Source organism: Schistocerca gregaria, chromosome 4 (genome assembly GCF_023897955.1).
Source record: "Schistocerca gregaria isolate iqSchGreg1 chromosome 4, iqSchGreg1.2, whole genome shotgun sequence".
NCBI lineage: Eukaryota > Metazoa > Arthropoda > Insecta > Orthoptera > Acrididae > Schistocerca > Schistocerca gregaria.
In genome coordinates this window covers 631,266,637-631,281,551 of record NC_064923.1, presented here as the reverse complement: position 1 = coordinate 631,281,551, position 14,915 = coordinate 631,266,637, and the positions used below count along the sequence as shown (strand labels likewise).

General features: G+C 43.2%; 1 protein-coding gene across 1 annotated transcript in view; it reads left to right on the top strand.

Moving 5' to 3' along the window:
* The first annotated feature begins 1,491 nt into the window (after nucleotides 1-1,491).
* The window catches only part of LOC126267844 (uncharacterized), a 1,288,882-nt gene continuing 1,275,458 nt past the window's right edge, over nucleotides 1,492-14,915 (top strand). Inside the window, exon 1 of the mRNA XM_049973152.1 lies at nucleotides 1,492-1,897. Within this exon, the coding sequence (XP_049829109.1) occupies nucleotides 1,492-1,897 (406 nt within the window). The remainder of the gene's footprint in view (nucleotides 1,898-14,915) is intronic.

Genomic DNA, 14,915 nt, shown 5'->3' with positions numbered 1-14,915 from the left:
TAAACGTTAGTATTTTGCATCCGTGCCTTGTTAAACTGATTGTTCGGTAATTTTAACATCTGTCAGCACCTGCTTTCTTTGGGATCGGAATTATTATATTCTTTTTGAAGTCTGTGGGTATTTCGCCTGTCTCATGTATCCTGCTCACCAGATGGTAGAGTTTTGTCCGGACTGGCTCTCCGAAGGCCGTCAGTAGTTCTAATGGAATGTTGTCTACTCCTGGGGCCTTGTTTCGACTCAGGTCTTTCAGTGCTCTGTCAAACTCTTCACGCAGTATCGTATCTCCCATTTCATCTTCATCTACACCCACTTCCATTTCCATAATATTGTCCTCAAGTACATTCCCCTTGTATAGGCCCTCCCTTCTTTGATTACAACTGGGTTTCCATCTGAGCTGTATATTCATACAAGTGGTTCTCTTGTCTCCAAAGGTCTCTTTAATTTTCGTGTAGGCAGTATCTGTCTTACCCCTAGTGAGATAACCCTCTACATCCGTACATTTGTCCTCTAGACATCCCTGCTTAGCCATTTTACGCTTCCTGTTGATCTCATTTTTGAGATGTTTGTATTCTTTTTTGCCTGCTTCATTTACTGCATTTTTATATTTTCTCCTTTCATGAGTTAAATTCAATATTTCTTCTGTTACCCAACGATTTCTACTAGCCCTCGTCTTTTTACCTATTAGGTCCTCTGCTGCCTTCACTACTTCATCCCTCAATGCTACCCATTCTTCTTCTACTGTATTTCTTTCCCCCATTCCTGTCAATTGTTCCCTTATGCTCTCCCTGAAACCCAGTACAACCTCTGGTTCTTTCAGTTTATCCACGTCCCATCTCCTGAAATTCCCACCTTTAAGCAGTTTCTTCAGTTTTAATCTACAGTTCATAACCAATACATTGTGATCAGAGTCCACATCTGCCCCTGGAAATGTCTTACAATTTAAAACATGGTTCCTAAATCTCTGTCTTACCATTATGTAATCTATCTGAAACCTGTCAGTATCTCCCGACTTCTTCCATGTATACAACCTTCTTTTATGATTATTGAACCAAGTGTTAGCTATGATTAAGTAGTGCTGTGTGCAAAATTCTATCAGGCGGCTTCCTCTTTCCTTTCTTAGCCCCAATCCGTATTCACCTACTACGTTTCCTTCTCTCCTTTTCCTACTACCGAATTCCAGTCACCCATGACTATTAATTTTCGGCTCCCGTCACTATCTGAATAATTTCTTTTATTTCATCATACATTTCTTCAATTTCTGCGTCATCTGCAGAGCTAGTTATCATATAAACTTGTATTACTGTAGTAGGCATGGGCTTCGTGTCTGATATATATAGCAAACCAATTACAATATATAAAGACACAGAAATGTCATATCTTCAGGTAGACTGATGATGGCACAGTGGTGCCGAAACATGTTTGGGTACTGAGAAAAACGGTGGTTTACATAACTGGCGGACCTCACATCCAACAGAAGATTTGTTTTCAAATATGTACAAGTGGTGTGGCGTCACCTGCATTCGGTATGTTGGACTAGTGCCGGTTGCTTTCGGCCACCTCGGACTAGGCGGCAGGAACAGGTGGTTCGCGGCGGTTGTACCGCGGGCCGGCCTACCTCGCCGCTGCGGCGCTGGCTCCGCCACGTGGCTCGGCCCGTGCGCCGGCGCCGGCGTCGCGGCGCGGTCGTCGTCAGTCGCGCTCAGTCGGCGCGGAGATGCGGCGGCGGTGGCCGGCAGCCGCGACTTCCAGCCCCCGCTGGACGGCCGAGTCGCGCGAGTGCTTCCCGTCCGCGTCACTCCGGCACCAGCAGCCGCGACCATGAGGCGCAGCCCGCGAGTCGTCGCCGGGCCGACGCGCTGCGCACTGTGCGTCGCCGTCGTCGCGGCGGTCCTGCTCGGTGAGTGTCAGTGTGTCACGGGGAGGCGAGCCTGGAAACAGGTGGCGCTCACCAGGGCTTCAACCTTCCGTCGCCCTCCAACTTGTCTCTGCCCTTACATTCGTCAGTGCACAGGTGGCACGCTCGGTCTGGCTCTCGGTATGCATCGAGTAAGAAACACTGTATCAGCCTTCGAAGAAGTCTACAGGATGCTGGGACGCCATCTGTGTCTCATATGGCCCTTATATTAAGAATTTCGGAATTATCCCTCTGTGCCTTGTCCTGTCCGACATTCTTCCTTTTAACTACCTGCATTACAGTGTCCCATCTCTTTAGAACGCTGTACTGTTTCTGATGGTTACCGATGTTTGCGTTTGTAAACTACTTGCACAAACGGAAATTAACTGCTTGATTTTAAAATTGGGCTGTAATGCTGAAATCACCAATGAAAACAAACATATTTGGCACTTGCAGTTTGGACTTCTTCCCCTTGTACAACGAATGTCGCAGCTGCGATTCCAGAGCATTCCATTAGAACCTGAGAAAGCTTGAAACTACGAATCCATCGGTGGCCTTTTCGCTGACTGAAACCTGTAGTTTCTATCTATGTATTAATGTACAATACGCGAAATATAGACTGCGCTGTATTTCTTATAATACTGTAGAATTTTAAGTAATTCAACTTAAAACGTCTATCAGGCATAGTAGATTCCATAAACCACAGGTGAAATAATTTCCGGTATCGCGCTAAAATTTTTGAGCTTTCTTTTCTACATTGTCGGTATTATTTTAGGTCACTGCGGAACGTGTGCTCCAGTTTGAGAACGGGTATAGTAAATAGCAAACACTGTGAATTTCACCAAAACACAGCCTTTCTTGAGGATATTCTCGCTGTTACCGATGTACAATTTGATCTAATACATTTTCTTATTCTGCAACTTGCCTATTACTCGCAAATATAAAGCAGTTGTCTTATAAAACTTCTGATAAAACAGTCTTTTCTCTAGTCTTTAACAGTTTAGTTAATTTCAGATGAAATATGTTTCACAACCTTTTTCACTTTTCAGGTGAATTTCTATTTTATTTCACTAGTAGCTTACCACCCCATTGACAATGACGTACCCCTTTGCTGAAATGACCTACTTGCAAGGTATCTTGATTAATTGAATTGCCGGTTCTTCTTTAACCGACATTTCTGCATTTAGTTAAACAAAGAGATTAATTAACATTTTGTGTAACTTATTCCTCATCGGATAGAGAACAGCTGTAGTGCATATTTAGTCGTCACGTCCCAACAGAACACCACTAAATTGTTCTGTGAGAGCAAAGCAGAGCGCCGGTTTCTAACCTGCTTCTGAAGCACCTGCTATTTGTTTTCTGATACCACACTGCTTGTATTCCTTTTTTTGACGTATTATGTTGCCTGTCTTTCAGATTATATAAGTTTGTAGCAAATGTTGTCCACTTCGTGGATTCTTTTCTGTAACACTTTCTGAGTAGTATTTTTACCCTTAGAATCCACAATCCCAGTCCTTTAAATAGTTTGGTAAACATATGCAAGACTCAAACAGAACACAAGATTGTGAACATTATTCTCAGTGTTAACGATGCAAGAAGTGGAACACGTTCCTCTGATGGATGTTTCGGCTTTAACGTAATAAAGGTTCGGATCTCTCGCAGTTATCTTAGATGTATAGTAAATATCATGAGTTTTGTAAGCTTTTTCAAAGAACGCTTGAGCGCTTACTGCTAGTAATATCGTATATGTCATAAAATATGGGATTTTTATACTGTATTAACATGTAAAGTCTATTAGAGTGGCCCACCGGTGATTGTTTCCATACTTACACAGACATGTCTGCAAAGCGATACATAAATAACGATTAGTATTTATGAAATACGTATATACTTTCTGAATGATTGAATAAATTTTGATGTTAGTACAAACAAGGCGATTGATATCACATGCGGAATAGTCTTTACCAGTTGCAAACACCCGTTGATTTGCTTACCTAGATTTATTGCTATTCCGCTCTTCTTTTACTGAATTTCGCAGGCCGAAGCGAAGTTACTAACTTTTTAAACTTCCTCCCGAATACAGTTACCGACAGTTTTATTTCTTCTGTCAATGGGACACTACATTCATTGGCGTACCGTGATTTTAAGCCCATACTCTCATTCTTTTCCGTAGGACAGGTGTCACTTATGTATTGCATCTGGTCGATTACCTTAACGAAATTTCTCAATAAGATATGCTCCCGTTCCGAGTTAGAAACTCAATATTGGGTTACCAGAGCGAGTCAGTATTATTTCAGAATGCTGCTCTGGTGCACTCTAATATATATTCTTCAACATTTCGTAAAATACAGTGGAGTCACATGCCATGTGCTTTAGTGCGTCTGCTGATGCACGACGATAATCGCAAAATAACGTTTTGTGTCGCTCATTTTACTGTTTTCTTTCCGTGAACGTTCCTTTATTCGAGTAGGTTCCTGTTTTGTCTCGGCGGAGGACTGCACAGATTGAGACATTAATCATTCTTTATATCAAAGAGTGGCGTTTGCTGCCAGTGGTAAAAAGAGAAATTCTCCGCTTCAGACGTAGCATTTGATTTAGAACTGATAACATGACAATCACGAATTCTTAATCTTGCTTGATGACTAGCGTCCTTGTGTTATGGGCTGTGTGTGTGTGCGTCAGAGAGAGAGAGAGAGAGAGAGAGAGAGAGAGAGAGAGAGAGCGAGAGAGAAATAGGGGCAGGTCGCTAGTATTGACTGCAAGCATGAAATATTTATGGCTGACTTCCTCCAGAAATTTTTTTTGCCGAAAGTTAGAAGCAAAAATTTAATTGTTTTGTGGCCTCTGTAATTTGATTATTCCGAATATGGAATGCAGTGCGTCATTTCCTCCACACTGACACATCAGGGAGATAGATACCAACCAAAGGATCACATTTAATAACTTCAGGATACAGAAATAACATCATTTATGTTTTCGTGATTCTTGGTGTAATTATAGCAATTTACAGCATATTCGCTCTGTGATTATACACCAATAAAGTACAAGTAAGTAAGAAATGCTATCTTTCTTGTCTTAGCCGTAGATTTTTGAATTCTCGGTTCAATAAGTGAAAATAGATCAAGTCAACGTTTTATAAGAAATACTCCTCCCCTTCTAGTTTTCAGCTGCTCTTATGATTATTTTTGGTGTTTTATCATATGCTTAATACAAAAATGAAACTAAATTTTCACCGTAAAAGAATTCATGATATCAAACCAGACACAAAGCTGATGAAATAAGAATGAAATAAAAAAGTCTAGAAAATATTCCCATGTCTTTTACGACGTCAATTGATGCTTTAGGTATACTTAAATTACTTAATGTGACAGTAATATCCTACTTTGTTGAGTCTGGCATGTGTGAAATCTCTCTGGACGTTTGCTATCTCAGTAATTCATACGTTTTTAGTAAACAAAAACGTTTACCTCATCCGTCAGACTGTGTGTTACTTGGTTCTAATACAGGAGGAATGAAATTTTGGCAATAAACTGAACTGCAATGGCTTCCTTTCCGTCTGTCGAATTCTGCTTTAATCTAGCGGAAAAACAGAATTTATTGCAACAATTATAAACAATCTAAACAGAAAATGAAATATTTTATTCATAATATTTTACATCATTCGGACAAGTAAAGATAAAAATCATAGCTCTGTTTCAGGCTATTTTACACATTTTCTGCTTCATGAGGGCTGTTCGGAAAGTAAGGTGCGATCGGGTGCGAGAAGGAAACTACTGTGAAAATCCGATGAAGTTTTTCACGGATGTCTTGCGTAGTGTCTCCAGTACGTCCGTCGATCGCAGCACGTCGCTTCTTTCGGTTCTGCGTGCACAGTGAACTCGGAAAGATGCCTAGAAAGTCGTGTCACCCGCCAAATATGAGGGCGTGATGGGAGATTTCACCTGATGTCACGCACCACACATAACAATCATGCGTACCTTGTTTTACACAATTCTCGTCCGCACTCTGCGATATTGCTTACGCCGGACGTTGTAGGCTTAGCGGACTGGTATAACACGACGGGGGGAAAACTCTGACAACTGACATCGGACACTGAGCAGAGTACAGGTGTGCCTGAACATACAGTATGCCGAACACTCCTAAAGATGGGCCTCCGCAGTCAACGACCCATACATGTGCCACTGTTAACACCACGACATTGGTAACTGAGACCGAAGTGCGCACGTGACCGTCGGCACTGGAGGTGGTCGCAGTGGCACAGAGTTGCATGGTCTGATGAATTCCGATGCCTTCTTCATCATGCCATTGGGTCGTCTTCCAGGAGAACAATTCGTTGACATCTGTACCACGGGACAGAGACAAGATGGTGGTGGCTCTATTATGCTCTGGCGAACATTGATGTGGGCATCCATGTGTCCAGTGTATCTCGTGCAAGGCACCATCACGGCCAAGGAGTATCATACACTGATTACAGACCACGTACACCGCTACATGCCGATCATGTTTCCGACGGCAGTATCATTTTTCAGCAAGATAATGCGCCATGCCACAGACCAGGAGTGTGATTCAGTGGTTTGGGGAACACAGTGGCTAATTCCAATTGATGTGCTGGCCCACCAAGTCGCCAGATGTGAAACCGATCGAAAACATCTGGAAAGGGATTAACATGGCGTCGGAACTCCTCATCCCCCTCCCCCCCTACCTGGAATTTAGGGGAAGTAGTTGACTTGTGTGTGCAGATGTGGTGCCAACTAATTCCAGCGACCTACCAAGGCCTTATTGCTTCCATGCCAAAAGTGGACATATCGGGTATTAAGTAGGTGGTGATAATGTTCTGGCTGATCAGTGTTTATCCGGTTTGATGGTCATTTCGAAATGTTGTGGATCCAATGATTGTTCTAGACGTTTAGCCACATTTTATCATCATTCAGTGTTGGAAACTGTCTGTTGAATCGCGTAGTTGCGTCATCCATCGCCTAACCTAGGAACCACGTATGAATTGTTATCACTTTCATTCTATTCTTATAGGTTTGATCATATCCAGCTTTTTTATTATCATTTGCACATACCATCGTGATTTTTAAAAAGGGAATCTTGATTCTAACACATTGACTTATAAGCTTTTCTGTAATTTAATTTTATTTGGTACTTCAGTCTAACATTATTATATTATCCTCTGTGTGGTCTTATTATGGCTCTCTCTCTCTCTCTCTCTCTCTCTCTCTCTCTCTCTCTCTCTCTCTCTCTCTCTCTCTCTCTCTCTCTCTCGGTCTCTTTTCCAGTGGGTGTACATGTTTTGTTGTAACTTCTCTATCCTGAGGAACAGTTTTTATGCCAGTGAAAATCCCCGTTGATTGCAGTGTGAGCTTATGAGATCAGGCATGCAGTATGTTCTTTTCCATAGTACGACATGTTTCGAATTATAACATTCCTGAGCGGACTGGCCCAGCCAGAGTCCCGACCGAAAAGTAGTGGGAGACCTTTCAGATTAGTTACAATGTTATCTTCGGCCCAGATTTCAGCGTACAACATTAGTGCTTTCGGCTCCTGAGAATGAAACGGCTGGCATTCCTCCACCCCAGTGACAGCGTACCCGTCAGATTTCAAGCTGTTATATAGGCGGCGAGCTGTGGACACACCCCAAACTGATGTGTATTAAACAGTTATTGATGTTGCTGATCAACAGTGATACAATATTTTTTAAATGAACATTTGAATGTATTGTAGTTTATTTAATTATAAGCCAGATTTCGGCCTTTTATGCCATTTTCAAGTGATTGGGTTTACACTATTAACGTACATTGCAGCCCTACATCAAGCGCAAAATTGGCCACAAATTAAGAAAATTATTGGCTCACCACGAAATTCCAGATGTAAAATCGCCATCTTCTAAAAAGATGTAAATAATAGTGGAAGTTTGTCATATTTAGTAAAATACATTATGGCCAATTTTGAACTTTATATCCATTAACAGCCGTCCGGATACTTCTTATCAAATAGCGTTGATCGGGAGTAGCAAAACCAGTGACATTTTTATGTTCTTTCCCACTGGCACAATTACAATGAATCCAACTACAATGAATCCAAACTTGCTCTAATCGTTCGTCGTATTCTGAAAGTATTAGGCATCCGAGAGTTTCATTACATCCAGAAAGCCTTCCATGCGGTTACATGTCCTTCTCTTCTCTGTGGATTCATAGCAGAAATGCGGTACCCGACAATTTTTTCTTTCTCCATGGCACCGAACTCTGGAGTAATATTTGGCGACAACATAAAACTGCTACCGATTACACGTCCTTTTCCATATCGATCTCTGTACTTAATATGTATTAGTTTTCTTTGTGATGCATTTCGGTCCTCTATTCTAAATCGTCAGCAGCTTGACTGACTTGCATTGGAAATCAGAAGCAGCTGAAATTCGTAGGTTTTTTGGGGAATATCTTTCGTGGAATAACCGTGGAAAACATGATACACGAAGACTGTGCACCTCAGTTTTTGCACTTCTTTTTAGAAAAGCCTTTTGAAATAACTGAATTTCAATCGAAGCAAGAGGTCAAAATAACTCAAGTCTGATAACTAGTTTTATTTAAAAGACGATGTTTTAGCATCAATAAAGTACATCGATAACTCTCGTAATACTGGGCCTAAACCGAATATGATTTCAGATACGTAATCCTCATATCAAAATGGAATAGTTAGATGTAAACCACAACAGCGGTCCGATTGAGTTCCAATTTTTCGTTTTTCGAGTAATTTTTGTTTATTTATGTTTTCAACAATGTCATCCTATTTTCAACCCGCTTCAATCAGTTATATCATAAATACGATTTACGCACGAGCAGGCAATGTGTGATGGACTCATCATGTATCAGAGATGTACGGAACTGACCATATAATTGGACAGCAGCAAAATTTGAAATTGTATGAAATTTAACTTAATCCATTGTTCGTCTCTGTATCTAAAAGGTGAACTCGGGTGAGGCTCATTGCGGGACCTGGGTTCGATTCCTAGCACTACCAAGGATTTGCCTTCGTGGGAGGACTGGTACGTAGTGCACTTAGTCTCGTGAGGCCAACTGAGGAGCTAAACGACCGAGTAGTAGACGTCCCGTGCTCAAGAAACCCGACACCCGCCTGGGGAACGGTTTCTGACCGCATGCCACACCCCCTCCACCTCCCCCGCCCCGGCGCCTCTCTCCTCCCCACCCATGTACGCATCCGGTGACACCACAGATAGAGGACGATACGGCTGTCGGTCGGGCCCGCCCGAACGCCAATCTTTACCTTACCTTACCTTATTGTAATTGATAAGACACGAAGCAATGCTAAGGCAGAGCTAGTTTGACGCCACGGGACTGACTTCGCAAGTCACCAGAGTACAATAAGCAACCTGAAGTGAGAGTTTTGAATCTTGGTACGGTACCCACGAGCGTAGAAACAAGAAGGTTATTATGACCTTCTTGCGTAGCGAGCAAACACTTTGACGCCTACCCATGTGCATATTTTTGGGATGGCGGTGTACAGTTTTCACGTAGTTTTTCATTTCGCAGACATGTGAGAGCTGCTACGAAACGTCCTGGTTGATTAAAAAGGTGTGCCGGGCTGGAACTCTAACTCGAGACCTTTTCTTTTCGCGGGCAATTCCTCTACCGACTGAGTTACCCAAGAAGGACTAAAGACCAGTCCGCAGCTTCATTTCCGCCAGTAACTGAACAGCTACCGTTTCAACTCCACAATTTCTCCTCTGAAGTTACAGCCAAACAGGAGCACAGTATGCAGCTATTGAGAAGATAGAGAGCAGAAGAACATATGATGGATGCTGATGTTACCCAGATCTTACAACATAGTTTCTGAGTGATTTTGTCTCTTTTTTTTACGTTTTTGCCTGTTTTTGTAAGATGTTCTCTCAAAGATAGATTTCTGTCAAGTGTTAGGTATTTTGGTGCTTATGAGTGAGAATAATGTTTTTATTCTGTATGATGAGCTTCCTTCTGGCGAGTTTACTTTTTAGGTGGAATCAGGAACCCCTTTTGCTCGCATCTGATTGGAGTTTCCATTTGCGAGAGTAATTTCCCACTACATTTAGGTCCTCTGTTAGGATTTCTTATCACTGTTCAACTGAGGTACACCTTGCTGCAAGTATCCATCCGTTGTCGTAACAGTAGTTCCTTGATATTTTGTTTTTGGCACGCCTGCAATGCTGAAGACAAGTGGAGCAAGGACCGATCTCATTAGCAGGCCGTTTTTTAATTTTCTTGAATTCCATGACTACTAGGAACAGTTTTTGTTTCTTATTCGTAAAATTAAACAACTCAAACGAAACGGGAAGTCGAGTTACCGTAAGCCCGTACTACCATCGCCGACAAAATAAGCACTGTATACGCACTGGAGCTCTGGATTTTGCAGTATACATTACTAATGGGAGCTCGTATTAACAACATTTCAAATAAACATGTACATGTCACAGGTCGCCAGGTGTTAGGTTTCGTGAAATTAATTATAACTCGTCGCCGCTTATTCCATATACAGGGTGAGTCACCTAACATTACCGCTGGATATACTTCGTAAACCACATCAAATACTGAGGAATAGATTCCACAGACCAAACGTGAGGAGAGGGGCTAGTGTAATTGGTTAATACAAACCATTAAAAATGCACTGAAGTATGTTTTTTAACACAAACCTACGTTTTTTAAAATGGAACCCCGTTAGTTTTGTTAGCACATCTAAACATATGAACAAATAAGTAATCAGTGCCGTTTGTTGCATTGCAAAATGTTAATTACATCCGGAGATATTGTAACCTAAAGTTGACGCTTGAGTACCACTCCTCCGCTGTACGATCGTGTGTATCGGAGAGCACCGAATTACGTAGGGATCCAAAGGGAACGGTGATGGACCTTAGGTACAGAAGAGACTGGAGCAGCACATCACATCCACATGCTAACACCATTTTATTGGTCTTTTTCACTGACGCACATGTACATTACCATGAGGGGTGAGGTACACGTACACACGTGGTTTCAGTTTTCAATTACGGAGTGAAATAGAGTGTGTCCCGACATGTCAGGCCAATAGATGTTCAATGTGGTGGCCATCATTTGCTGCACACAATTGCAATCTCTGGCGTAATGAATGTCGTACACGCCGCAATGCATCTGGTGTAATGTCGCCGCAGGCTGCCACAATACGTTGTTTCATATCCTCTGGGGTTGTCGGCACATCACGGTACACATTCTCCTTTAACGTACCCCACAGAAAGAAGTCCAGAGGTGTAAGATCAGGAGAGCGGGCTAGCCAATTTATGCATCCTCCACGTCTTATGAAACGCCCGTCGAACATCCTGTCAAGGGTCAGCCTAGTGTTAATTGCGGAATGTGCAGGTGCACCATCATGCTGATACCACATATGTCGACCCGTTTCCAGTGGGACATTTTCGAGCAACGTTGGCAGATCATTCTGTAGAAAGGAGATGTATGTTGTAGCTGTTTGAGCCCCTGCAATGAAGTGAAGACCAATGAGGTGGTCGCCAATGATTCCGCACCATACATTTACAGTCCACGGTTGCTGTCGCTCTACCTGTCTGAGCCAGCGAGGATTGTCCACGGACCAGTAATGCATGTTCCGTAGATTCACTGCCCCGTGTTTTGTGAAACCCGCTTCATCGGTAAACAGGTAGAACTGCAACGCATTCTCTATTAATGCCCATTGACAGAATTGCACTCGATGATTAAAGTCATCACTATGTAATTGCTGATGTAGCGACACATGAAACGGGTGAAAGTGGTGACGATGCAGTATGCGCATGACACTACTTTGACTCAGTCCACCGACTCTCGCAATGTCCCGTGTACTCATTTTTGGGTTCATGGCAACAGCAGCCAACACCCAAACTGCACCCGCTTCTCCTGTGACGGGCCTGTTACGGACCCGTTTGCGTGCTGCGACCGTACCTGTTGCATACAGTTGGCGGTAGATGTTTTGCAATGTGCGGCAAGTTGGATGCTCTCTTTCCGGGTACCGTTCTGCATACACCCTGCAGGCTCCAGCTGCATTTCGTCGACACTCGCCATAGATGAGTATCATCGCCGCCTTTTCAAAGTTCGAATACACCGTGGTCGCAGTTCCTACAACACTACACTGTCATAGACGTCTGGTAACACGGTGTACTACAGTTGGTCTGCGAGCGGAGACGAATGCAGAATAACAATAGCAGCAAGCGCTAAATGCGGACACTGCGACAGCTAGACCAAACCACAACAGTGCACTACAGCCACAAGCGTCAACTTTAGGTTACAATATCTCCGGATGTGATTAACATTTTACAATGCAAAAAACGCCACTGATTACGTATTTGTTTATATGTTCAGATGTGCTAACAAAACTAACGTGGATCCATTTAAAAAACGTAGGTTTGTGTTAGAAAACATAATGCCGTGCATTTTGTATGGTTTGTATTAAACAATTAGACTAGCCCCTCGCATCACGTTCCGTCTGTGGAATCGGTTCGTCAGTATTTGATGTGGTTTACGAAATATATCCAGCGGTAACGTTAGGTGACTCACCCTGTATATAGCCCCTCGCTTCCTGTATGTTGCAACTCACATACTCATCTCACGCGCGTTAAGAATTCACTACTCGTATCTCTTTTCTGGCTGGGATGACGATCTGAAATTCACAAATGAAACTTGGGTTTCCCCGTTGCAGCGAAAGTCGGTTGTAGATACTAAGGGAAGAATTACAGCAGTAATGATCGGGTAAGACACTCCGACGGTTTCGTGACAGCTGTGGGTAAGCCTCCAGACCGCCACCAGTAGTGAAGGTTGACCAGTTGACAACGCTAGCCAATCGTGCTCGCGAAACAGCACAAAATCCACTAAGTGACCAACGAGAAAAGATCCCCAGATGGGCGCCAACAGGAACCACACCAAGAAGTGGCCTCGGAGCCTTGAGTTTTATATCCTGTTTCCTCCGAAATGACTGCCGTGAAAGACGAAAGCAAATTGTATATGAAGTCACCTTAAAGCCGTCAGTAAACCGTTTTACATTTTTCTGTTTACTGCAGGAGCTTCCCTCAGTGAAAAGCCGGAGGTTATGTGCGCAAGTAACTAGCTATCATAAAATTCGGTACTATTCCATCGCCCTTAACTGTTTGAATATATTTTGCGGAAATGACTCATCAGCAGTTGCTTCTAAACGGTTCCGTTGCGAAGACTTGTTTATAGGCTTCGGTGTTTAATCTTCAAACGAAGCATTGTATTTTTAAGTGAAATTGATAACGGTCTACAGTAACTGATGTCTCTTCTTTTAACTTGTACGTATATGAAAGGAGATGACCGAAAATTTATCTTTAACCTATGTGGATGCTAAGTTTCGCAGAAAGCATAGCTACACTTGAGCCGCATTCACAAAACATTTGGTAAATTAGGTCAGATAGGAATAAGCAAATGTAAGAGGACGGTGATATTTTATAGAAGAAACAGAGAGTTAGTTACCACAAAAGTTGAGCTGAGACTTTAACAGAAATAATGAAGACACTAAAAACTTAAATAAAAAATACGCACTGAGAAGGAGATAGGCAAACCGGTCTCAACCTTTGGTTTCTATACAGGTAAAATTGTAAACTTTGACTGCCGATCGATGAATAGGTGACGCTGCAGCGAAATTTCACCGCGCAACTGGCAAGGATGGTAAGCGGACTATACCAGGGCATAAAGTCTTTGTGAATTCCGTTCGGTGTTCTCAATTGGACCGTAGTCGTGTCTCTCACACAGGTGCGTGAACGATACACGTAGATTTCACATTTAAGAGAAGACTGTTTAATTAGGCTTAAAGAAATAAATTGGCTTAGTCGGTGAATCGCTCGATATTTGATCTGTAGCGACGCCACTATTCGACGATGCTGACTGGAATGGGTGAACCGTGGCCGAACATAGTGTCAAGAAGGAGGCGAGCTACGCAGAGAGACGACACAGCAGGATGATGAAGTCCCATACTCTCTCACAGAGCGTAGGAGACGATGCGGGAGACCCGCACCGCCATATTAGGCAAGGTCCTAGTGGAGGTGGTTAGGCCTCCTCCGACCGTAATGGGGATGAATGATGATGACGAACACGACACAGCAACACCCAGTCATCCCTGACCCCGCTGGGAATCGTACCCGGGACCTCGTGTTTGGGAAGCCAGAACGCTACCGAGAGGCCACGATCTGTGGGCACGCAACGTGAGGATCGAGCATTGGTGAGAGAGGCACCCAGAATCCCAGATTCATCTTTATTATCGACCCGACTACAACAACTGTTTCAGTGACCACAAGGACCGTTAATAGGCGGTTCATAGTAAGGGGGCTAAACTCAAGGCATCCCTTGCGCCAATTGCCATTGACTTCAGTACGCCAACAATCCGTATGCAGTGCTGTCGGATACATTCGGCCTGGCATCTCATTGTGAGGATTAGAATTTTCTTCATTGATGATTCTCACTTCCAACTGAGTCTCGATTACCAGAGAGGACATCTCTGGAGAAGCGCCAGAAAGAGGTGGGTTTCCAACCCGAAAGTCGTCCGCCGTACAGCCCGACATCCAGGACTGATGGTCTCAAGTGCCACTTCATTTCGTAAGAGAACCTCTTTGGCTATCATTGTCGATATATTTATAGCACAGTGGTGGTCGACGATATTCTACGCCCCGTTTTGTTGCCCTTCACGGGAAGCCGCCCTGGTCTTACATTTCAGAAATATAGTAGCCGCCTGCACACGACGAGAGTTTCTGCTGCTGGTCTCCATGCTTCCCAAAACCTGCCTTCGTCAGTAAGGTCGTCGGATCTGTCCCCAGTTCAAAAAGTTTTAAGTGTTATGGGCTGGGCCCTCTAACCATCTTGGGATTTTGACGATCTAACGTGCCAACTGGACAGAATTTGTCACGATATGCCTCAGGAGGACATCTGACAACCTACCAGACAATGGGAAGACAAATAACAGGGCCATAGGTTGACCAACATGTTGACTAACTCAATTTTTGTAG